The 25,331-nt window shown below is 40.1% G+C and overlaps 1 protein-coding gene across 2 annotated transcripts; it reads left to right on the top strand.

Annotated features, from left to right (window-relative positions):
* Window positions 1-1,606: 1,606 nt before the first annotated feature.
* On the top strand, window positions 1,607-25,331 carry LOC111238198 (protein FAM19A1-like). Of its 2 annotated transcripts, none has more exons than XM_022767607.1 (6): window positions 1,607-1,951; window positions 3,308-3,449; window positions 22,680-22,820; window positions 23,924-24,048; window positions 24,242-24,328; window positions 24,486-25,331. In XM_022767607.1, exons 1-5 carry the CDS (start codon window positions 1,895-1,897, stop codon window positions 24,272-24,274), a joined length of 498 nt encoding a protein of 165 aa, XP_022623328.1. In that variant the 5' UTR covers window positions 1,607-1,894; the 3' UTR covers window positions 24,275-24,328; window positions 24,486-25,331. The 2 variants fall into 2 exon arrangements, with proteins under 2 accessions (XP_022623328.1, XP_022623327.1); XM_022767606.1 differs by having other exon boundaries at window positions 3,305-3,449.

Raw genomic sequence — 25,331 nt, 5'->3', positions numbered from 1 at the left:
TAATAGTGCATTAGCCTGCTTTTAATTATAAAAAGCATTGGTATCAGTATAGATATGGGTGATTATGGCTCTGGTGTTAGGTGGTATTACATGTTTAAAGAGTAACCTAACATCCTCTATAAATCTAGTTTTTACTGACCTCCAGTGGTTTAACTTCTCAGCTCGCTGCAGTGATGCACAGGTGTACTCCGGGACCCTGTGACATCACTGTTGTGGGTGTGGTTAAAAGCATAATAGAGGTGACGCTTTCAACCAGAGAGGGCAGCAACACACTACTTTTCAGCCTGGTGTTACTCTATAAGCTTGAATGTGTGAGTATTTCTCTCCAAGTGTTGTGGATAATTGTTTCTGTGTGTTACAACAATAAAGATCAATGATATTATTGATTTCAGGGTTCTCTGTTTGATATACACCGCCTAATGTGTGCTCCATGGCTTGATTTAAGTTCAGACCTTATGTGTCAAAGCACAGTATCAACATGGGAAAATGTCTGTGAACAATGATGACTGTCCCTTCTCTCAAAACTATTGTTTTGCCCAGAACAATTCAGCACTTTATGCTATTTGGCTTCCTCCTATATGTCCCAAATCCCCTCTGCACAGAGTTGACTCTGCCAAAGCCTCAGACATTAATGCTGTGTTGTAGCGTGCCTACATCTCAAGCAGTTTCTTGCTGTTCCTCTCACTCTGGGTATTCTTCACTCCTTCCTGAACTGGGAATGCACCCTGTCTTCCTGAGCAAGCATCAAAATAAAATGTGAAGTCTTTATGCTGTAGAGATGGCAGTGTGAACTGCAGGCCTTGGGCATGTTCTGCATGCCAGTGATAAAAAATCCAGACACAATGCAAAAGTAGAGCTCACCATGTAGTGAAGGTGGATGGGGTATGGGGAGGATCGAGCTACTTCCCACACAGAGATCAGTGCTGATTTACTCCAAATAACAGCACTCACCTCCCCTTCTTTGCAATGATCACCATTACGTCTCCATCATAGACTGAAGAACTCCCCCACTGTAGGTGAAGATTACCTTTAGCTGAATGGACACTATTATTTATCCACGCAATCCGCTTTCAATTTTCCTTTCTTCTCAGCATGTGAAAACATGTTCTTTTCTAATCTTCTTTTACACAACTTCATGTAGCAACACCAAGGTAAGCTGAGGACTCAGGGTTTACTTCTCTCCCTCCTCATGCTCTTGTATCTGGTGGTATAACATATGGACTTTCTTGTTAGGTTTCTTTTGATCACTTAACCACGTTCTTCGCTCTCTAAATGTAGGACAGAGTAATGACTGACAACAAAAAAGGAAAAGAATGAAAGGAAATGTTCCCTCAGGAGCAAAAAGAAATCCATTCTAAATGTAAATAACTGTTAATCATGTGGTCAGAGCGACGTGAATGGTGCCAGTTTCCCTGATTTGCATTTGTCAGAAGCGTATGATCAGGTGGAGTGCCACCATGCCATCTAATCCAGAGGCAGTCTGGCTTTAAGACATGTGATACAGTCTTTACACTCAGCCAGGCTGTACGGGAACATTTGTTTCTTAGTGCTCGCTAAGGGGGGACTCAGTGAGAGCCGCTGCTCAGAGGCTGCCTCTCACTGGAAGGATGCAGACGGTGAAAGAAGCGATTCCACTACAGTTAATTAAGGAGCACTCTGCACGTGCCTGTAAATGCGAAGGGGCAAATGAATTCAGTGTCAGTGGGAGCAGTGATATTTCAAAGGTGGAATTGAAAGAGCTGTAAATCTATTTCCTGACTCGGGCTTGACGGTCATTTCTGAATCACTGGACTGTTGCTATCAAAGTGTGGAGCAGGGAGGCAGAGTCAGTGGAGTTCCCTCCTCGAGCCAAATTCAGAGTTATTGGATGGGATCAACATGAGCTGCATTATGGATGGATTTATGTCATTCTGTTGAGATATTTACACTCTCTCTCTGTTGGGTTGCTCAGGTAAGATTTTATTCGTTCTACTCTGCGCAAGGAGCTATAGATTTTTGCATGAATCTGGAAAGTCATAAATTTATCAGAAAAAAAAAATCATTTTGGTTTTAAATGCAAAATGTGAGATCTGCGCACTCAAGGAACAACTGCACTCTGTGGCATACTGCTGAAAAAACCAAAGTGCATTTTTATTTTATCTCATTCCATGGTATGATTCTGTACTGATTATACCAAGAATAGTTGTTTCATTTAATATGTTTATTTAGCCATTTTCTGAATTATTCTATTGCCACAAACAAAATGGACATATGAAAGGACTTTTATTGAAAGTATTTTTCATGAGTAGAATCTTGAGAATTTACTTAATTTATATCCATGCATGGACCTGAATGACACAAACCTATGCAATGCACTTTTTTGTCCTCCCTAAGGTTTGATAAAAGTTTTTATACAGTTGAAAATGATCCAGTATCATGTTAAAATAAATCATATATTAAAGAATTCAAATCCAAATGCATCTCATATATTTAGTGAATAGCCTATGATATGTATTAATAAATTTTTTTTTAAAGATGATAAATAATCGAATGCTTGTTGGCAGTGTGCTGCTGTGAAAAAAAAACTGAAACAATTTCAGGGTTGAAACATTTTGTATTTTCTCCTTCATAGATTTCCTTCACAGCCACCCTTCTCCTATGACCAGGAGCATTCTTCGTTGTTCTATTTTTTTCCTTTCTTTTTTTCTTTCTTATCTAAACAGCATGGTGAAACATTACAAGGCTTTTGATTCCTATTACTGCTGTGTCACTGTCACATTATTCTGACAGATACAGAAAAGCCTCAGCAGCCAGATGCTTGCGAAATCTTATCTTTCTTTAAGTTTGATTTTGGTTTTGAGGCAGGAGCACAGCTCAGGAGTTGAAGGGAGTCAGCCTGTCAGGGGAAATCTCTGCTGCATGGGAAAAACTCCCCGGGGATCACTCCACATTTGCAGCGTTGTGGCTCAGGGACAAGACAGGGCAAACTAGGAAGACGAAACATTGAAGAAGTCATACTTATATAATCATGCTAATGATAAATTCTGGTGACTAAAAGACTCCACTGAGGGCGTTAAGGCCAATTATAGACTGAAGTGCTTCTACACAATGTCGAAATTTATGTATTTGTATGTATTTTCATATTTTGTTCATGACTCCAGAAGTGAGTGAGTGAGTGAGTGAGTGAGGGTGTGTGTGTGTGTGTGTGTGTGTGTGTGTGTGTGTGTGTGTGTGTGTGTGTGTGTGTGTGTGTTTGTTGGTGTTGGAAGTCATAGGTTGAGAACATGATGTATTGTGTGTTGACTCCACCTTTGGTGGTCTCTAGCAGATGTGTCCTGTCATGTCCTGGCTGCTCTGCCTGTGCCTCTGGGTCAGTGTGACTGCCATTCAGCTGTGTCAGGCCACTTTCTATGACACCATCCAACAGCATCATGGGACGAGGCCTGGGCGAACCACCATTCACATGATCGGTGAGTCCTTTGGCGATTTCTCTCCTGCTCTGTACAGATTTCTTAAAAGCATCAAACTGTGCTAAAAAGCGTTGTCTTCACTTTGCTGCTATTGCTCCTCGAGGGCTCGACTGTAACATGCTGCGTTAGGTTGCTTATGTCTTTAATTAGACTGTCACAAGCAGGGAGAAAATAGCAACACTTCATTTTGTTCTGGGTTCATATTTCCATCTTGATTTTATTAAGTCATTACATTCATTATTGTATTAGTAGTTCAGCTTAGACTAACAACCAATTATTTAGCAAGCTCATTGTACAGTGGCTGTTTTTCATTAAGATTTGGCCTTGATAGCAAGTGAATCTCTGTACTGAAGATCACACAGATAGACAATGAATGCTTTTGCACTTTCCTTCTTGAGCTATTACAGCTGATATTCATGCTACACTGCTCCCCCTCAATTTGATCTGTGCGATTGTGCTCCCTGTGAAATTGCACTGAATAGAATATGACCGAAACATTACGGTTGAACTTTTGTTTTCATCAGGCGGATGTGAGCCACGGTTATGGTAAATAATTATGATCTCGGGATTCAACAGAGGAGAGGAAGCCGAATGCTGTCAGAACTTCAAAGGGAGAAGTCGCTGCATGAGCGTGCAGGTCCTTGGTGTCTGTTATTTCCTCTATGCGCCGGTGCACCTCAAGCATATCAGCAAGAGGTCTTTTCAATACTCTCAATATTGTGAATCAGAGGACTTCCTGTTCCAACACCTTCATTTCATTACTCATGTCTGCACATGTGTATTGGAGGAGAAAAAACGCATACAAAAAAAAAAAAAAAAATAGAAAAGGACACTCACAAATAGGATATCTTTTAGAAAGTGTTCTCATGTCAACAAAAGGGAAATGGAATTAATATTTCAAATGTGCATTCAGGAACCTCTTTGGAGAAAACGAGTTCAAAGCGAAAAATCCAAATCCTTCAGGACCATCTGCTACTAAAAGTGTAAATGTCCTGTCATTCCATTTACCATAGTATGGCTAGTCCTCACTCCTGGATAAATGAGATGCCAGTTTTATGAGAGGAGGATGGGATGCCTGTCTGGATTGATTCTGACACTGGGACATTTGTTCTGTGCTGTGTGTTGTGCGCCTGTTGGATTGGTGGGAGGATTGGGGTTGACGGGTCATGAATTGGTGGCAAGAAGGCCATTGGTTGCAGACCACTGGGCCAATCATTAAAGGCAGCGAAATGCCACAAGTTCACGGTGACTGGTATTACCAGAGGAAATCGAGATTACAGAGGGCGAGAGATCAGTTGTGTCCTTGCCAATAGAAATTTAGATCTATTGGGAGATGTTGTTTAGGAAACCACAAGTCAATCACATGTAGTGACTTTGGGAACAGCTAAATTGTGACCTGATCTTCATAGCCTTGCAGCACACACAAACTCTAGATAAATTGTTACCTGTGCATAAAAACACCTGTAGCGTGAAAAGATATACAAGAAAGGTAGATTACAGATTTTTTTTTTCAGCAACATTGTGTTGATCACTCCAAATGGATTCTCAGTAATAACTACTCTTGACAGCGTATACGAAACTGCTTCACTCATGCTCCGACATATTGGCAGCCTTAATGCGAATACTGTGTGTCCAGAAGTCCATTAGCTGGATGACCCTTTCCTAGACGCTTGTGTATGCTCAGTGATTCGGACAAGGCGGCCTGCTTTTCACCCTACAGCTGTACTTACAGATTGGTGCCTGCCACTCTCTCAGATATGCTTTGGGCTGTTCTCTGCTTTCCCTGGTACAGGCAGTGTTGTTCTCTGCGGTATGATTCATAAGGTGCTGTATTTATTTGGTGCAAAGAGCGTGAACGGTGCACAAAAGAGAACAGATTGTGTTTGTCATGCATCTGTAAAGAACCGGGCAGAGATGTTGCTTTTGGGTTCGTGCATTTCCCGACCCCTGAACATGTCTATGGGAAATCACAGACGGGGAATTTTTCCTCTTCTAAAACTGACTTGCTAAAAAAAAAAATAAACTCCTTCTTGCAACAATTTTAAACAACTAATCCAGCAAGTGAAAACATGAAAATATGCTTTGCATGTGTGACAAATTTCACTTTTTCAGTCCGCGTGCTGTATGATATTTGGTAAAGATAGAAATATATGCTTCAGAGCAGCAAGAACAAAGGTGCGTAGAATGTGTAGCGCGGCAGTCTATTTCCAGTGGAAGAAATAGTGCCATCGGTGATGCACTGCATGTGGAGGTGTTAGCAGAGTGTATGACAAAGAGTAGATAGCGGCCGCCTGAGTCGGCCTTGCTCCCTCATGAACTCACTCCCACCAACAGTTGGCTTTGCAGGGTCAAACTGTTCATAACTGAAAGGTCATCGATCCTCGAACACTGTGCAGATAATGTTTTTCCTCGTGGCAGCTGTAAGACGTGCAGCTGCGAGAGCACGTGCACAATGAGATGAGATACGGAGAGAAGCAGAAACTAGAAGTAACTCACTTGTAAGTATCCACTGTATATTATAATTTATTCAGACTTAAGTCATAAATACTTTACTCTGTGTGATATCATTTCACTGTCTTCCTATCCCCTCACACTGTTACCTACTATGATAGTCCTCTATAGTTACCCTCCCTCCTGCCTCCTCAGCCCTGTCAGTGCCTCTTAAGGATGGGCCTTTTCAGCATGGATGTAATTTCAATGTCAAGCAACTTTAATATCAGTTTTCTTCTAATATATGGAGTATCCCTATAATTTCATTTTTTTCCAGAGTGAAAATACCATTTGAATCAGTCATGTCTCCTTTTCAGTAGCTTTAGTGAGGAGTAGAGGATCAGGACTTTTTTTCCCCCCCCCTATGCGCTCCAACAAAGGAAACCACTCGCTGGTAAAGCTCACAATGAAACAAACATGAAAAATGGATTTTCGGCTGTCACAAACAAAGGTTGTATCCTCTATGCACTGTTTTAGACACTGACAATTTAATAGCCTTATATAATGCATCCTGGAGGCACATTATTTTGACATACATCTTCCTCCACCCCTCCCCTAGACCTCCTCTCAACCATGCTCTCACTAGTGTCATCGCTGCTTCGCCGCAGTGCCAATGGGAAGTGGCGTGCAGCCACAGCCCGAGGCCTCCCCACATCTGGAGCTCAGCAAGCCCACTTTGTCCTGATGTTGTTACACATGCTGCTGTGAGGTCAAAAGACCACTGGCCGCTCTGTAAAACACCAGAAAACTTGTTATTCTATAGCCTTAAAAGTGGCTTTTACTTTAGTGGCTCTGTTGTAAGAAAAGGCAAAGTTTGCACAGCCGTTGTTGTATCATACATTATACCACGAACACACTTATTCTTGTCGTTTCCTTGGTTTGCCCTGAAAGAAAAATATATTCTTAAGTAAATGAATCTCAGGACAATCAGTGCCCTAATTATTACTGTATGCTCACAGCTACAAATAGGTTTTACATATTTCAGTATTTCCCATTTATTTCCCTCTTTCAGGGTATGAATTATTCATAAGAGAGAGCTCCTCTAAGCTTGTGGATATTTGTTTAAACAGCATGTTTAATTGAAGTCTTTCAGCCAATTCTGTACAGGGGCTATGGTTTGTGGTCACAACGCTTATATGCAAAATGAATTTCTGCAGCCCACAGCTTAATTAATTAGCCAGCTTTCTCTCTCCCATGTCTACACCAGCTGTTTTTTGTCTTAGCCAGAATCCCCAAGCATTAATAAAAGGGGTGTTAAAGGCACACAAAGTTCATGGTTCGATACAGATTGTAGTGGTGGTGTCACTGCTGTTTTTTGGGACAGTGAGGAAAATGAAAGGCTGCATTTCTTGTCATTTATTTTAACCCTACAGACTACACTGGCTCTTTAGAGATCTCTTACTAGTTTAACACTGACCGAGCTACAAATTGGAATAACATTGCTTAATGAGATATATATTCTATATATTCTATTGCACATGGGCGACAAAACACAAATTAGTCAGCACAGTAATCACAAATCAGTCAGTGTCTTGTGGTCATTGCAGCGTTGTTGTGCTCGCTGCTGGCAGCAGTCTGCTATTCTGCTGTCAAGCTCATGACCTCTGAGCTTCCACTGTCGAACTCACGCTCCACTTCTGTTTCTGAAATATCTGACTGATCGTTTTGCACAAAAATACATTCCTCATCATCAGTTGCTTCAGGCGTCTTCATTTTTAGATTTACTGTCATGTTACTTTAACAGTAAGCTCACACACAAAGACACCTCATCCTTGTGTCTGGATTTATTCATAGTATCAGTGACTCAAAATGAGGAAGACAGGAAAACACAGCAAAAACTACTGTCTTACCTCGAGCCTCCAAAGATCCTATCAACTTTTTTTTTGAGAAAAATATTGGAGCACGTTTACTGCCGGCTTGTGCACACCAGTGCTTTAGCTAAATGCTACAGTGACAAACGCTAACATGCTCATGTGTAGCAGGTATAATGTTGACCATGTTCCTCTTAGTTTAGCGTGTTAGCATGCTACCATTTGCGAAATAGCACTAAGCACATCATGCAGCTGAGGCTGATGGGAATGTCATTAATTTTGCAGGTATATGGTTATAAAGTAGTCTTGGTGTTATGCACCTCCTGGTCTTAAATACCTGAGGTATGTGTTTACGAGTTAAAAAGCGAAGACACTAAACAGTATTATATGAGCTGAGCCAACCAGACTAACCTCGTTCATCTGACAGTCGATATCTGGCACGTCACAATGCTAAATGTTTATTGGTAGAACTGGAGTTTGCATGACTTAGTTAAACTGTATTCATTACAATAATAAGGCTGTATTTATTTTGATCACAGGGTGGTGTAAATTAAAACAATTGGTGCACTAGACCAAACCATTACATTTACATTTATGTTAGAGCAAATTGTATCTAGGTGGTATTTACTGTTTAAGATCTGCTGAGAATAGTGGGAGACATTTTGCCTGAGAACTGCACCGATCGTTTCCAACCACTTTGCCTCTGTTACATATAAGAAGCAGTGCATCCTCTTGGGGTCATTAGCAAGGTTTTTAGTTTGTCTTTGTTTTGTTCAGTAGTTAGCAGCAGTTTTCTAAATATGTTGTTGTGACAGCTGATATAGCTGAGGGATACTTGACTCTGTAAACCCTGAGTTCTGATACAAGGCTTCAGTTTGCTTTAATCCAGAAATAGTCCGAGACGAAGCTCAGCTATTACAGATACAATCCTTTTGTTGTGTGCAAACAGGAAATCAAATAAATGCTTTTCCTCAAATTAAACAGTGTTCCGAGAAGCTATTGAGCCTGCTGAACATTTATCTGTTCTAAAAATGAATTACTGGCTTCTTAACAGTTTATGGATAACATAAATTTTTCATACTAATTAATGTATAATGATGATGTTAGGTGTAATTAGTATTAAACTTTCATTAGTGTGAAATGTGCATCTACATTAGACCAGGGGCGGCTTTAGAGACATTTCAATGGGGATCCAGACTTGGGGCACAGATTTAAAGAGAGGGAGGTACATTTGTAAAATGAATAAGATTCACATTTAAAGAGCTGGGTCTTCGCAATAATAAAGTGTGCATTATTCATTTTATTTAATTAATTATTATTGTTAATTCAGTGTGATGAATGAATGCCCAGCAAATAACTTTAAATATTCTAAAGTGAAATAATAACAGTAAATAGCTGATGTTTGTAAGTACCCAGCAGCCATGGACAGGTTATGAGACAATGGGTCCTTATGCCGTCTCCCTGTTTTGTGTTTTTGTGGTTGTGTATCTCTTTTTAGTCATTTTACATCATGTGTCTCATTTTGTCTCAATTTCTGTCTCTTTTCAGTAGTTTCGTGTCTCTTTGCTGTCGTTGCTTTGTGGTTGTTTCACGTCTCTTTGTTGTCATTGGAGTGACTTTCCAAACAGAAATGTTGCGTCGCTTAAAACAGAGGCACTGGTATAGCGGCCTTGTGCCTGTAACCGGTAGGCTTAGTAATAAATCCATGATAGTAACAAGTCACCAACTACCTATCACCTTCTGTCTCTGGTTAGGGGCGGCACCAGGGGAGGCACACGCCCCCTCCAGCCCATCATCACATACAGCCTTTGTCACACTTTACGAGAATGATGCAGTGAACAGAGGTTAAATTAACTCTGGTGATTTGTAGAACAATACATGAAAAAGTGACACATGCACATACATAATTCTGTAATGTTACAGTTTAATTGTTATTTACACAATGAATCGGGAAGTTCAGGAAGAAGAACTGTATGAGAAACATCTTCTCATACGGTCCACAACTACAACAACACAGCAGCTATAGTCACTAAAATGAGCCTCTGTAACTACTAAGTGCAGAGAGATCAGAAGTCAGACTGGGCAGTGCAGCAGCAAATACAGCAGCAGACATATCTGAACTTTAGTGGCAGTTTCTTCCTTTACTGGATGTTTCTTTAATAAAATTCTGTAGATCTGAGCTGATCACACAGACTCTGGGTCCTTTAATTAGAGTATTAGAATTTCTGATTAAACCAGAGAAAAAAAAGCTATACAAAATCATCCTGCTAAATAAACTCTCTCTCGCTTATGCTGTAAAACCTGACTGGTGCACTTGACTAACTGGGAGCTGTACTGGGAGCTGTGGTCTTGAACCCACTCTAGTTGTGTTGCTGTTGTCTGCGGAGTTAATGCTGCTAGAAGCTGCACAACAATTTGATTTGACTTGGATTTTAACTTCTTTTTTTCTGAGATTTTCAGCCAGAACTTAATGGGTTTTTATTTTATATTTTATTTTAGAAACTTTCTTATTCATGTAAAACAAGTCAGCAACAGTCCACTGCTGGCTACCTCAGTGTTTAAACGACGATAAAGGTACCAACTCATAAATATTAAACGAGTGGACGGAGCCGCAGGACTGAACAGAACGTGGTTTGCTGGAGAGGGAGACAGACGCCAGGGAGATGACAGCCACATAGAACCAGAGTGGGCGGCTCAGCCTGCTCCACTGGGTCGATCAGCACAGCACAGCCACTTCTTTCTCTCTCTCTCTCTGGTTCTCTCCCTGTCTGATGTTTCTTTTTTGTTTTGTTTTTTTTTCACAATGAGCCACAGGCCGAATGTGTGTAGCTGCCCATCGGGAAGCGTCCGTTCTCCCAACGGCCAGTCCGTCATTGTAAACCCACCTCCCCTCGGAATCTGGTTGGCCACCTCTGTCTCTCAGTGCCTAGAAAGTAAACACCACTTATCTGAGGCACTTTACATCACCATCACTGGGTTCTGTACATTATTAGCTTTGCTTTGCCCCATCTGGAGTCAAAACCCACTGAGTTACAGGGTATCAGACAACAGTCATTCCCGCCACAATGGCAGCACTTCAACTTTCTCTTGATTAATAACAAAAAAATATATATATATATATCAGTCCAACCTCTTTCATCTTTTGTTTCCACACCGGAGAATCAAAACAAGCCCTCACAGTGGAAAGGATCGCACCATCACCACACTTGTCAGTAATTGCTGATGTCAGTGGTTGCACAGGACTGTGTGGGTTCACGTGTGCACCGTTCCTCTTTACTTCAACATTTTTCCCCCTGAAACAAAAACTACTGGTAAATTAATGATAGCTTGCGTCCCCACTGTTTGTAAATATTATAACAGGGAGTTCAGACCGTCTTGTCTTGTGTGCACTGTGAATTATTCCAGCAAATATGCTCCCTGCCAAGGTAAAAGGCTACCCTGCTGTCAGGTTATTCCCCTTAACCCACATTATGTGGAAGTGCAGAGATGTAACAAGTTTGTCACAGGCTGTTTTCTCCCTCTCTGGCTTTTTGTAAAGGATGTTTAAGGTGTGGCAGCCCTCAGGCTCTCCCTGCTCTTTAGACGATGAACAGGGTTTTTGTCACTTCACTGTTGGCCATTTGTGGTGGGATTTGGATGTGTTTTTGAGGATTTCGTGACCCAGTTGTTAGACACACTGTTTATTAGAATCTAGTTAGAACTGAGTCTGGAGATTTTGAGTTGTTTTATACGAATAAAACACCCCCCTCGTCCCCGGACGGTATCAGCGTGAAGCATAGGCGCATTTTCATGTTTCTGCCGGTGGGTGCTCTAACCAGTTGAATGTCCCAACGTCACGTCAAATAAACGTTCTGCAAATACCATGGCCTAAATTACTTGTTACTTTACTGATTTGGAAAAGGCAGTCAAATATACGCAAATATACGAAATTAACAGCGACGACTGTCAAACTTACAAACAGAGGGATTGGAGATGAAAAGTTCCACTAACGATACAAAACATGAAATGCAAGGAAAGTAATATCCAGCGTCACCAGGGTTATTTAGTGAAGAGACTCACTTGAACATTAATCACAGACCAAGTGAAGAAACCCAACACAAATCCGACGTGACCGCGACTGTGACACAGCACTACAAGCGGCCCGCATTAACCAGCCAGACAAGTTACAATAGGCCTCTGCTGTTACACACAGAATGAAAGCATACAAGCCCACACAGTAAAATTCAGGCAATTAACCATCAACACATAGAACAGACCCACGTAGCTAGTAAATATTCAAATTTGATTTGTTTTCACTCACCCATGACTTCATTCTTTCATGAGGAAAGTGTTAGGCCTGCAGCTGTGCTCTTTATTTATCAGCGATTATATCCAGGTTCCCAATTCGTGATACATTCCTGTGTGTGTTGTTGATGGGAGCGGGGCGCTCATGTCTTCAGCTGCGGTGCAAGCCTCACAAAACACCTTGTTTTTTGTGGTATCATTGGCTATGCAAGGGAATTTTATTTTCCAGCTAGTTTGAAAAGTCCCTCCCTTCTTTTGACCATCTTAATTGCTGCAGTTGTCTTTATCTTCGTTACTGTTGTCAGTAGTTTCACTTGGTGTTTTTGGGTTTTTGATCATAAATGTGTCCATTTTGTTGAAGCAAAGTCTCTTTGGTCAAGGCAGGTTTCCAGCCAGCCTTGTCCTACATTGCCGCTTCAATTGACCCCACTACGCCGTGCTGAGTCAGGTGGAGTGTGGGAAATGCTAGATTGGATCAATCGGATGGGCGCTCTGTGATTGGTGACAGGTAGGGGCAGGGGGCCTGTCAGCCAGAGCCCTAACAGCGAAACAAATCACAGCAGCTTAGTCTCTACTGCTGGTGCAACCTAACACCAACCAGGAGTTTGTTATCAAATAAATTTGGCCCCTGTTGTACGCTTTCGCACGTGGGTGCTCGGCATTTTCCGTGGGTGCTCGGGCCCGGAAGCACCGGTATCAGCGCCTGTAGTGTAAAGAAAAACTACTTCTATTAATTTATCCTCCCGGTGAACATGGGAACTCATTTTCTAATTTTTGATTTTTTCAATGAAAGAAATACTTTTTTTTTTTTTTTTGCAGATAGAATTACGCCTGAGAGATAATTTCATATGGCATTGCCTTTGTGGTAGCCTATTTTAAATGCTTGGCAAGAATATGAAATTCATTATCATTACTTAGACCTCATTAAACTGAAAAGAAGCATCTCAACTTACTAATTGGTTCCAAGGGGGAGGGTAGTATGAGTATAAGCAGAGTAATTAATATTGGGTTTATCAGGCTCTATTGCAGATTTCAGGCTTTTTTTAATTTTTTTTTATTTCCTGCTCTAATATCTCCTTGTTGTGCCATAAGTCTTCTGGCATATTTACACTACAGATCCAATTACCTTTCCTGGAGAGACTGGAGTATGTGTATGTGTGAAAATGGGGGACAAGAGTGTGAAAAATACACTTTTGTCAAATATGAACAACATGATGGAAGGACTGACAAGAAGAAAATAAATGACAATAAAATACAGAACATGTTTTTTCTATTATGATCTGACACTGTATGTTCTCATTTGACAAACTTTAATGAGGCATTCAGTAAAATAAGCATATCTACAATTTCTCATTCAAAACATGTCATATAGGAGCTGATAATATTTCACTATACACCAACACATGTTCTATAGCTTCCTTCATTGCAGAATGATGTGATTAAAACGATCATGTGACAATCTGTGCTGTGGTGCCATACTGAATAAGTAAAGAACCACCCCCCTGCAATCACACCCCCCCCCATCAGCTTGCAGGTCTTGCATAATCAACCGGTACCAACCCTTCAAAGTACATGTCATGCAATGCGAAAGGTCATTTAGCCTTTGTATAATGCATTATTACACAGTTTACATGTTGCAGGCACATTGTCTGGCTGGCAGTGAGAGGGCCAGCAGTCACATCAGAGGCGAGCAGCTGTTCTCTAAAGGCTCTCTGACTCGACTCCATCTCTGTTTCCTTTTCTTCTCGCTGAATGTAAGGCTTTCATCAGAGCAGGCGATCTAAAAATATGAAATACCAGTTTTGGACATTTGCCAGTCTGGGAAAATGGCTAGATAGAAGGAGCAGCTTGACATTTAAAAAATGAAGGACATTGCACTGACAGAAGACGTATTTTTACATTGTAATTTTTCTGTTTGCCCATTTTCAAAAAAACCCAGAAGTGAATGTGTGCTTGGAGAGGATAATGCATGTTGTTTATGTGTGTTTAATGGACGTGAAAGCTGCTGTGTGATTGCTGTTGTACAGTGCATCGCTGTCTCGCTGAACAAGCCACACATCTCCACCATAAAAACCAAATAACCACGGGCGTTTTTCATGTGCAGGGTCCTACTCGTTGAAAGTCAGAATAGCATTTAATGCCCTTGATCAGGACCAGTCTTGCAGTGTCCTGGGCCCGGGTTGTGTGTGACAACAGGCACGACAGGCTTTGAGGCTCACATGCAAATGAAAAACCCATTCCCTACTACTCGCGGCTTCCTCTGCTCCATGCAGTTTTCATGCATCTTAAAACAACACCAGCTCTGCTCTGCGAGTAGTCCTTTTTGCATTTCAATAAAGTATCACCCATCTTTGGCCCACTGCACAGGACCAATCTTACGGCCTCCTTGTGTGATACGCTGTCAAAACCGCCAGCCATATTTCATGAATTTCTATGCTTTTATTTGTCATGGACAGTGCTTTTTTCAGAGTAGAAATTGGTAGTTTTCTTTGCTTGTAAATTGTTTTGATCCCCCTCTCTGGCAAGCACATGCACTCTCTCTTACAAACACACACAAAGTGTAAACTTGGAGCACAGACATGCGAGAAATCTAGTTTGTTGAGGAAAAAAAAATCCTCATGTGTTGACACCTTTAATATCTGTGTCTTTCCCCGAGCACTGTTAATTCTCAAAACATTTCAAACTCTCAAGTTTACATCAACACACAGCCCTCTGCATTTTCTCCAGCCTTGAAACAAATTTGTCTCGCAGTTTATCGAGCAATATATCACTCACTTTCACCTGAGCATTTATGTCTAGAATAACAACAGTACTACAGGGACTTCAGATGTTTTCACAGAAGGCAGGGGAAAAAAATAGTCACTCAATTTGACACCATGCAGTCACATATTTTGTGCCTCTCACTGTCTTCCATCTGCATTAATTTGACATTCTCTAATCTGGCACTCCCATTTCCTGTCAGCAATAGAAATGCTGTAGCCTGCTGGTTTGGAAGTCTGCAGAGAGCATGCACAGAGAGAAAGTGGAGCCTATTATGGGTCACCTTGGATGCATTTCCCATTAAAGGGTGAGCATGCTGCTCTAAAACGGGGACTGCTGTGGTTTGGAGATCAAGGCCTGCTGTCTCTTGTAAATGACTTTTACGCTACAAAATAATTAACCACAGGTACAGACTCTGTGTTTGCAGTGACTTGCATGTGACATGGACTCTGAGGTTATAGGGAGTTGTCAAATGTCATACAGTTATCAAGATACATTGTCACATGGCACTTGAATGTGTGTGTGCCTGTGCCTGTGCATGTGCGTGTGCGTGCACATTCAGTACAGGGTGTATACATAATACCGCTGGCTGCCAATCACTGGAATCCAATGCCCCAGGAGAGAGACAGGTTACCTGCTAAATTGAGTCCCTTAGGTTTTCCATGTGGTCTGTACATGGAGTGTAACTGTGACTACTCTCAGTGCTTTCATTTCAGTAATATAGTGTATTCATTAAATCTACATATTGCACTTATAGATTATTAGGTTTTACCCAAATGACAGAGGTTGCTCAGAAACCCTCTATAAATTGCTCAAGTAGATTCTTTTTTTCATGAACACACAGTGTTGAACGCCTGGAACAGATGGCAGAGGAATGTTGCCATTCAGACGGTATACTCGCTATCAGCATCTCCAGAGACAACCACACAGTCGGGGCTCATTACAGTAGACAGCGACTCATTGCATACTTATTGCGTAGTGACATTTCTATTGAGATAGACTGACCATTTTCCTCTGTGCAAAGGCTGTTTCATCACGTTTGAAGAACCATTTACTGGTCCCACGCGAACTCTGCTCACATTCATTAGGCAGGCAGAACTGCAGATCCACGGAAACTCAGAATCGGCGCTACATGTCCATGTCATGCACGATTTGACAGCATCTGCCTTCATCCAGGCTTGCTGTCCATAACTCATCGGATTTCGATGCAGCGTTGTTGGCTTCCAGCATGACTCATTGTGCCGGAGACTCAACGGCACTCGCGCTCCATCCAGCAGCTGAGACACTGCTGATGCCAGGTGTTGTATTTTGTGGAGATAATAGCATCACACTTAAGTGCTCTGACAAATTTCCATGTGGTAAACCTGAACGGAGCAGATCCCTCTGCCAGAAGTTGTGTAGAGTGCCAGAGGGTTTCTTAGGTTTCACAAAAGTCACTTTTTCTCAGTTGAATTTATCTCACAGCATCTGTCAACACAAACATAACAGAAGATGTTAGTCACTTTATGATAGGTGAAACAAACCAAAATAAAATAGATGACCAAGACAGACACAGATAATGGGGTTGAGATGACTCCAGAACTTAAATGATTTTTTGTATTTTTGCTTGTGATATTATCATTTGGCCTCAAATTTTATACTTAACATTATCACACAAGGGATAACACACGTGGACATACAACTCATGTTACTGTGTAACAGGCAGTGATCTATCATTTAATGTGGTTTTGTTATTCTAACGTTGGAAAATTGGTACAGTGGAACAGAAAATGTCAGACAGCTGGCACATAACAGTTGTACTGTATAAAATGGAATGACTTGCATTAAGGTATGTTATTCATTTTTAACCTTAGAAACAGCTGTTAAGAAAACAGTCTCACCACAAAATTTATTTGTGATGTTTCTTTTGAACTTTTACCCAAATTTAAGTTCCTCTTCCAACTCAGCATTGACAATTCAAATATTTTCTACAAGTAATCCTTCAGTATCACATCACGTGATCCTCATCAGCAGATGGAGTGTGCCCAGTTGTTGAAATAAATGAAAAAAAAGAAAAAACAGTACATTGAACCATGCTCTAAAATTAACAGCGCAACAATGTAAAAATAGCAAAAGTACTATAGAATGGGCAATAATTAGGTCCTAAAAAAACGTTTTCCCATAAAACAAGCGAAAAAATAAGATTTCAGTTTTTCTCACTGTTTTTAATTAAAATGAACCAAAAAAAATGTAATGAAGTAGAAATATTAAATAGCAGAAAAAGGAAGGACTCAGGTGAAGTACAAACACACCACTGATTTGACTAATTAAGTTTAAGTTAACCTGTCACAAGGAGAACTGCTCAGTCTGTAAAACAGTTGAATAATGTCTTTTACAAAATGGAGCTGGAGGTGTGAGGTTTGAAAGAAGTTTGCATTTTTGAGGCACAGGGCAGCTAATAAAGGCTGCTAACAAATTGCATTATGGGAAATGTAAGATCCAGGGTTTTTGTGGTGTTTGACCCATATTATGCACTATAGAGGTCACCATATGTCAGCTTCTGTTACATAGATTCTTTTTTTAACCAGTAACTTGTGTCCCCAACTTTTTGTAAGTGCAATAATAAATCAATGCAGTATGCCTTTAAGTACAGTAAATGCATTTTGTTACTTTCCATCACTGTATAAATGTAAATATTTCTGTGCATATACAAAGAAACAAATTATTTATATTCTTTTGTAACTATGTGGAATGACTGTTCAGTTCACAGCCAACCTCTTTCCACTTATAATGCTTAACTTGGTTAAATATCAAGGCAGCATTTCAAATTCATAATAATTCATAAAAATGGCACACGGCATCTGTAGCTCTGGAATTAGTCAAGGCCGAAGACAATTGCAGGCAAGACCAGAAAAATTTGGACCGTGGACCGTAACACTAAATAGGCCTAAAGCAGATGTTCATTGTTCTCAGGGATGATTTGTTTTTTCCTAAAGCCAGAATAGACCAACAAAAGGAATCTTAGCATGGGCAATCGAATCAATGTAAGAAACCAGACAACACCAGGAGCCAATCCTCACAGAAAACACGGTACAACCACCATCTCATAACGTACAAAGTTATGACTTTTCCACCTCTTTCACACCGCTGCGCCTTTTTGGGAGGTCACGTCGTCTCCTGACAACTAGAGTAATGAAGAGGCAGGAACACGGAGCATGGCAACAAAAGGGCAGTTCCAGTTGAGACCCTTTGCTTCTGTGTGACCTCTGACCCAACGAATGACAATTTCTGTGCGACCCTTGTTCCCTGTCAGTCAAAATGTTGCAGAGGGACAACACAAGCGCACACACACACACACTCTCACACACAATCTCTCTCACACACACATGCACGCGCACACACGCGCACACACGCGCACACACACACACACACACACACACACACACACACACACACACAGAAGCTGCTTGTTATTTGGCAGGCTGACTTTGTTCATAGTCAGTGATAATGGCGGGAAATGGAAATACAGAAAACAATTATACCCTTGCTTGGCTCCAGCCCTCACCTGATGAGAGCGTTCATCTCCAGCTATGTTATTCTCCGTCTCCCTCTGAAATATTTAGAATGCAAAGACGGGGTCTCGGAGCATGCAGCGTGTTGTAGTCAGAGGCTGAAACCACGAGTGAACTTGAAGAGCGCTCGTCAGTGTTGCATAGCTTTTGTTTAAAGGTATCCAGTACACCTGCCAGCTGGAAATACCACGCTGATTTGCATTTTTATTTGATTTTAATGTATTCTTTGGAGGTGATGATTTCCAAATATAGACTATCCCGATTCTTTGCTCTGTTTGCAAGCAACAAGCAGTGCAAGTTAATTCTGTTGAGTAGTGTGTTTTTAATAGATCAAAGAGGAAATCTGGGGCTGTCTTATGCAATTAAGGAGATGCATTAAGAAGAACAAACCCCTGTGGGCTGTTGTTTTCAAATGATGCCCCACTGCTTCCACTGGTACATCACGATTAACGTTGTGCAGACATGCCCTTTTGTTGAGTGCATCAGACAGCAGGCAACATTCTCCCAGACCGGCTACAAGATCTGGATATTTTTTAGTTAAACCAAAGGCTGTTGATGTTTTCTGAAATACAGAGCCAGGAGTCATGATAACCCCCGAGAAGCTCAGCAGACTTGGCAAGAAGCAGGGAAGAGAGAGGCTTTCTTGATACTACCCTCCACCCATTTTTTTAAATTTATTTATTTATTTATTTTTTATTTGACTATTAATTTTTTTTTTTTTTTTTTTTTTTTAAACATCCTCATCCAATCAACACCTTCTTATGAAGCTGACACTCGTTCTCTTGATTCATACTTGCCCCTGCACGAGCAGATTTACAACCTGGCAGTGCTAATACGCTTTATATCCACTCTGAAGAAACACTGCATCCTGAGTGAAGCACAGTCAAGTTTATCACAGTCTCTCTCTGACGTTTCTTGTGGGTTTTTATGCATGTAAGAGAAGATGAAGATAATTTTTAATCTAGTGCAGTAGAAGATGAAGAATCAAGTGTGAGACAAGCCTAGTGATCCACTTCTATTCAACGGGTCAAGTGGGGCTGTGTGCTGGTTAATCCCCGCAGGGGCTCAAATGATGGCTCAATTATATCCAGAAACTGACACATAACTTTTTCTCTTCTTTGAATTCTTTGAATTTAAGCTACTTTATGGCTTAGTTTGGCTTTGGGTTGAACAAATACTGTGTTCTATGTAACACAGCTGTATATACAACAGTAAACCGGTTTTTGGCAAGCTTGAAAATTGCTGTGTTGCAATCCCAAATGACTTGAGATTTGCAATTCAAAGCTGTGTGATAACACTGTATTGTGTAGCACCCAATTTAACATTAATAGGCAGTATTAACACTTAATGAATGGTTTCCAATTAACTATAATTTTGTTGAACACAATATAAGTATGTTTTGAAGGGATTATCCATGTATTTTTAAAAACTATTTTAGAGCAACAATTGGTTGATCAGTTGATTAACTGATCGACAGGGCAACTATTTTCATAACCACTTAATCAATTTAGTAATTTATCTATTAAAGATTATCTTTGGTTCCAGTTTCTCAGATATGAGGTTTCGATGATTTTCTTTGTAATATAGTAAACTATATCCTTGGGTTTAGGACTGTTGGTTGAATAAAACAACCTATCTAGTACATAACCTTAGGCTATGGGAAATTCTAAGTACTTTTGCTATTTTCGAACAATTGGTAATTGGTACTGAAAATGATTGTTAGTCAAAGAAGCATCTCTATCTGGTCTACAATCACTGATTGATAATACAGCTGTGAAATGGCTGTAATCATATATAATTATATATAACTAGATGCATTAACCATTAACCAGAGTGTGTTATAAAGCACTTATTAACTATTTAACAACATGTATAAATCTTTCAAAGGTGGATTTAAAGTAGAAAAAACATTTTTTGCATTGAGCTAGTAACATTGTCTAAGGAAAGAAAAGGCAAAAAATACCCCTCACAAGGTCTAAAAATATGTGATGTGTTTAGATGTTAATTTGTTTTCCAACAAAGAGTTCAAATCCCAAAGATATTTAATTTTAAACTATATGAAACACAGAAAAGAAGCAAATCCCCACATTTAAGCTACAGCTACAAACAGCAAATATTTTGCAATTGACACAAGTGAAATTTTTATCAAAAGTGTTGACAATTAATTTCTGTTGACCAGTTAATCAATTAACTGATGGATTGTTTCAGCATATCATCTATGACAATAACTGTATTATATTATTTTTTCAAGCATTAAGTTTGTATACAAGGTATGGGTGCTTCTTTGTATCTGCTTCTGCTTACAACTATGTTATTGTTTGTTATCAGTTGTTTAGATGCTTCTTATAAATGCTAATTATGGGATGTTAAAATAAGGGCCAGTTAATTGTCACCACTTGGCTTTTATATTGTTTGACTGAGGATTTTTTTTGAGATGCAGTGATTCGATGCCGTTTGCTGCTGTAACTACGGCAGGTTTTTCTCTTAAGACGGTGTGCACGGCTGTGTTTTTGCTTCTAAGAAACTGCTCTGCATCAGGAGGGTCTCACAAACCAAAATATTCAAATGTAGTTAAAGCGATATATGCAAATGTAGCCATGACACATTTCACAAACCCACAGCTCATTGTCAAACATTACTTCAAATCACTTTGCTGGCAATATACCAGATACTTTTCCCCCCTCTCTCTGCTCTTTCTCTCTACAACCTCCTTGATCTTGTGTCATGCTGACGGGTGTAATTGTCAGACGGTCCTTTGCTGCACAACTCTCATATGTGGAGAGTCTGAGCACAGTGGGTGGAAGAGGCCAGCGGTTGAGGTGGGTCGAGTCCGCTCGGTCCAGTCCTCTCATCCTTCAGGGCACAGCCAGTAGTTTGGTGATAATTGCATGGTGGAACCAGTGTTCATATTCATGATAAACCTGAAGCAGGCCTCTCCTGCTAATAGATTATCAGTCTCTTTTTTTATCCTTCCAGCTCTCACCCATCTCTTCATCATCATTTTACATTCAACAAACTGCAGGGGCCTATTTCGCAGAGTGAAGGAGTGTAAAGCTCAGGAATAATTATTCTTGTTTACAGCAAACTCGTGTGATGTTTTACAGTTATTTCACTGCATGAAATAAACCTGTGAAAACAAAGAATTTATGAATATGGAGATTATAGATTAAGCACGAGATACACGTGATGTATTTAATGTTATGAGCAGAAATATGGATCTGACCGTGGTGAAAGAAGTATTCAATATTCTTTTGCTACAATGTAAAAAAAAATACTCTGTAAAAGCCTTTCATTCAAAAGGTAAACATACATGAGTATTATCAGTTATATAGAGCAGTAAAATGCCCCTGTGACTGATATATTATTATATATGACATTATTAGATTGTTATTACTGTTGTTAATGAAATGTATAAACAGCATTTTACTGTGGTAGCTTGTTGAGGTGGAGCTAGTTTTCATTGGTTTGGTAATTTAGTCTTGAGGTTCCCGAACTTTATGGGTCAAGGCCTAATTAAAGGGTCACAAGATAAATGTGAAGCGTCACCATACGATTAATTGGAAAGGTCTGCTACACCAATTGGTTTTCATTTCTTGGACTTTTCTCTAATCTTTGCCTTTTTGTGACATATTCGATCATTTGAACAGTAATATAAATGAAACCATGTAAGAGGTTTAGAGAGGGAATGTCTCTTTGGTGCTAACAACTCATGGGTATCTGAAAATTGACAACGGACACCAACCACACACTCATTTGTAATGAGGCATTACAAAACTCTTTTTTTCTTCTCTCAACTACTCATTTAGTCTATATAACTAAAAAATAAGTAATAAAAAATAAAAGAAAATCAGAAGACAGCGAGAAATGTCCCTTTGAGTTTGTCAAGATGACATCTTAAAATGTCTTGTCTTGCCTGACCACCAGTCCAAAACTAAAAGATATTCAGTTTCCAGTGATGTGGAGCAAAGAAAAGCAGAAAATCATCACACTGGAGAAACTGGCACCAGAGAATACTTAATATTTATGCTTTAAAAAATTACTTAACAAATAATCTATAATAGTCATAATAGCTGTTGATTAATTCTCTAACAATCAACTGACTGTTTACGCCTGAAATGAAGAGGGGTAATAATATAAAGTAGCATGAAACGGAAATAGTCAAATAAGTATCTTCAATGTAATTACTTACTTTCAACCAATGATAACCATCTATGTTAATCCATAAATGTCCACAGAGCAAGGTGTTCAGAAAGCAGAATGTTGCTTTGTCTGATCACCCCTGAGATGCTGATTTAATGTAGTTTGTTTTCTGTGGTTTTTTTTCTCCTTATCAGAGGGGGGCACATGTGAAGTAATTGCTGCTCACAGATGCTGTAATAAGAATCGTATTGAGGAGCGGTCACAGACGGTCAAGTGTTCTTGTCTGCCAGGGAAGGTGGCTGGAACCACCAGAAACAGACCTTCATGTGTTGATGGTGAGTAATAAAACAGATAAAGAAAAAAAATATATATATATCAGGTTTTACTACAGCGCTGTCCCAAGTTTGCATGGGGAAAAATATTTGTTTTGAATGTGCTTGCCTTGCAGGAAAAGAATGGTTTCCATTTTTATTCAAGTAAACATGTACTCTATTATACGAAACTGTTACGTTTTGTAAAGATACGGAGATTTGTTCAAATAAAAGGCTAAGTCACCCATGCAATACCTTGTCCCAGATAAGATGAACATTACCTGGGATAATGTCACATTCAAATTCTGCTGCTGACAGACAGCAGAAGGTATCTGCAGGGGTAAGCTTTACTCCAACAGCAGATAGCCAAACACAACTGCTGAATGTAGCATACCTCAGGGAAGAGTTAATAACATAATGCAAAGAGATGCATAGGGAATCGCTGCTGATTATATAGGGGCCTTGTAGATATTTCATAATGGTTTCATAGATGCTTCAACAAATGTCAGAGACGCAGATTCAGTTCCTTGTAAGAAGGATGGATTTGGCGCTCAGGGTCTAATACAACTAAAACACATATTGGCTTTAGGAAAACCTCTCACCTGCAGCTTTTATCTTAAATCCTTTTTGCAAATATTACTGCAATCTCTGAGCGGACTGGGGGAATTTGAGGTCTCTCAATGTCAACTCTGACATATTCTGTTCCTCTGTCACACATTACAAACCATTTACTGTCTACTTACCCTGTATTTAAGGCAATTTTCTTTCCTGACGGCAGAAATGTGGCGTGCATTAAAGTCAAGTCACAGTCACACCCACCGATCCCCTCACTCAATGAAGAGAATGAGTTTCACCCTCTGCATTCATGTGTAACTGGCTTCTAATAAAGAAACCGCATTGTAATAAGCAATGGTTTTGCACTGAAACAATTTAGCTGAAGCATATGCATATGACACACACAGCCAAGTTACTTACCTTTAATATGACACATTCGATAATTAGGATTAGCACACAGGCCACCTAATGGCCATTTATCTGCACACTGCCGGGCTGTGCTATCTGGCTTTGCACTCTGTTAGGGTGAGAGGTACCTGCATCACCATTTCTCTTGTCTTTGTTGCCTGTAGCATCCATAGTAATTGGGAAGTGGTGGTGTGAGATGGAGCCTTGCCTGGAGGGGGAGGAATGCAAGACGCTCCCTGACAACTCAGGCTGGATGTGCTACGCCGGCAACAAAATCAAAACCACAAGGGTAAGATAACCTCTCCTGACCGCAGGAAACAAGATGTCATAGCAGAACAGTGGGATAGAAATGTACCGCGCTATATGACACTACCAGTGGCATCAACAAAACAGCATAGTTACCGGGATGGAATTTCACTGCAAATTGACTTGTTAATAACATAGTCTAACCCCTTAATTTCCTCCTTCTCTTTTCTTGTCAGAACACTCAGCCATACACAACATCAACTTATTAGCACGTTGCAGAAAGGACGCAAGGAAATGCCTCTGGTGCAAGGGTTAATTTGCAGGTCAGCCTCATATTTTTTATACTGGGGCACTGATATGCTAATTAATTTCTCTCAACTGTCTTAATTGCCAAGCTTTGTAAAGGGCAAAACATATGATTTATATTCATCTCTGTGATATTTACATCCTTCTAAATACGGGTTTCCTTCTCATTTTCAGCACTGTCACAGGACCAATTACCACAAAGACAATGAACCTATTGTTGCTTTAAGAAATATGAACACTTCTCAGATTAAAGTGTAAAAAGATGTAGAATACATAAAGCACATCCTGCTCAAGGCTTCTGAAAATACTGACGCTCCAAGCTGCCTGCGGGGAACTTCATCATAACCTTGTAATGAATATATTTTCATCATTTCTTTCTAACTTTGAGATGGAACATGAATGTCTGCATTTGGATTAATATCTGGATAGCATCTGATGTCCCTCCTCAAACATCAGTGAGACAGATGTCTACGAGGAGGCACCAGACAGGAGAGGAATACATCAAAGGACGTGGGATGAGCAAGACCAGTAGTTGACAGCCCTCAGGATTTTATTTTCTCTTTTTAATATTCTAAGAGGAAAAATATTGTACATAAATTGTTTGTCATTTCTTGTGCACATGAACTTTATTTATGGTGGTGGTGAATATCGATCATTCGAGTCCCTGAATGCTGTCTTGATCTTCCCTCTTCTTACCCACAGAACCCAACACAGCCAAAGTTTGGACGAGGTCAAAGAGGTTTGACTTGACAATGAAACAGATGCATTGTGAGGGAGATGTTTTACAAGTACAGCTTGTGTGTCTTGATACTGTACATTTTACCACTTGTTTGTATGGTACTAGTATGCCTTTGATCACCTCTTTAATTACTTTACCAGTCAAATTTGGTAACACGTCAGCTCCCCTGAAACTGAGTGATTCACCAAAAATGTGATACCAGTAGGTTGTTTTCGATACTTGAAATGCCTTATTTGTGTCAAATCATTGAGATGATGATATTGTACATATGAAGCCATCTA

This window comes from Seriola dumerili, unplaced genomic scaffold (genome assembly GCF_002260705.1).
Source record: "Seriola dumerili isolate Sdu_G_001 unplaced genomic scaffold, Sdu_1.0 BDQW01001222.1, whole genome shotgun sequence".
NCBI lineage: Eukaryota > Metazoa > Chordata > Actinopteri > Carangiformes > Carangidae > Seriola > Seriola dumerili.
Note: the sequence above shows the minus strand (reverse complement) of the source record. Positions and strands in the feature narration are given on the sequence as shown.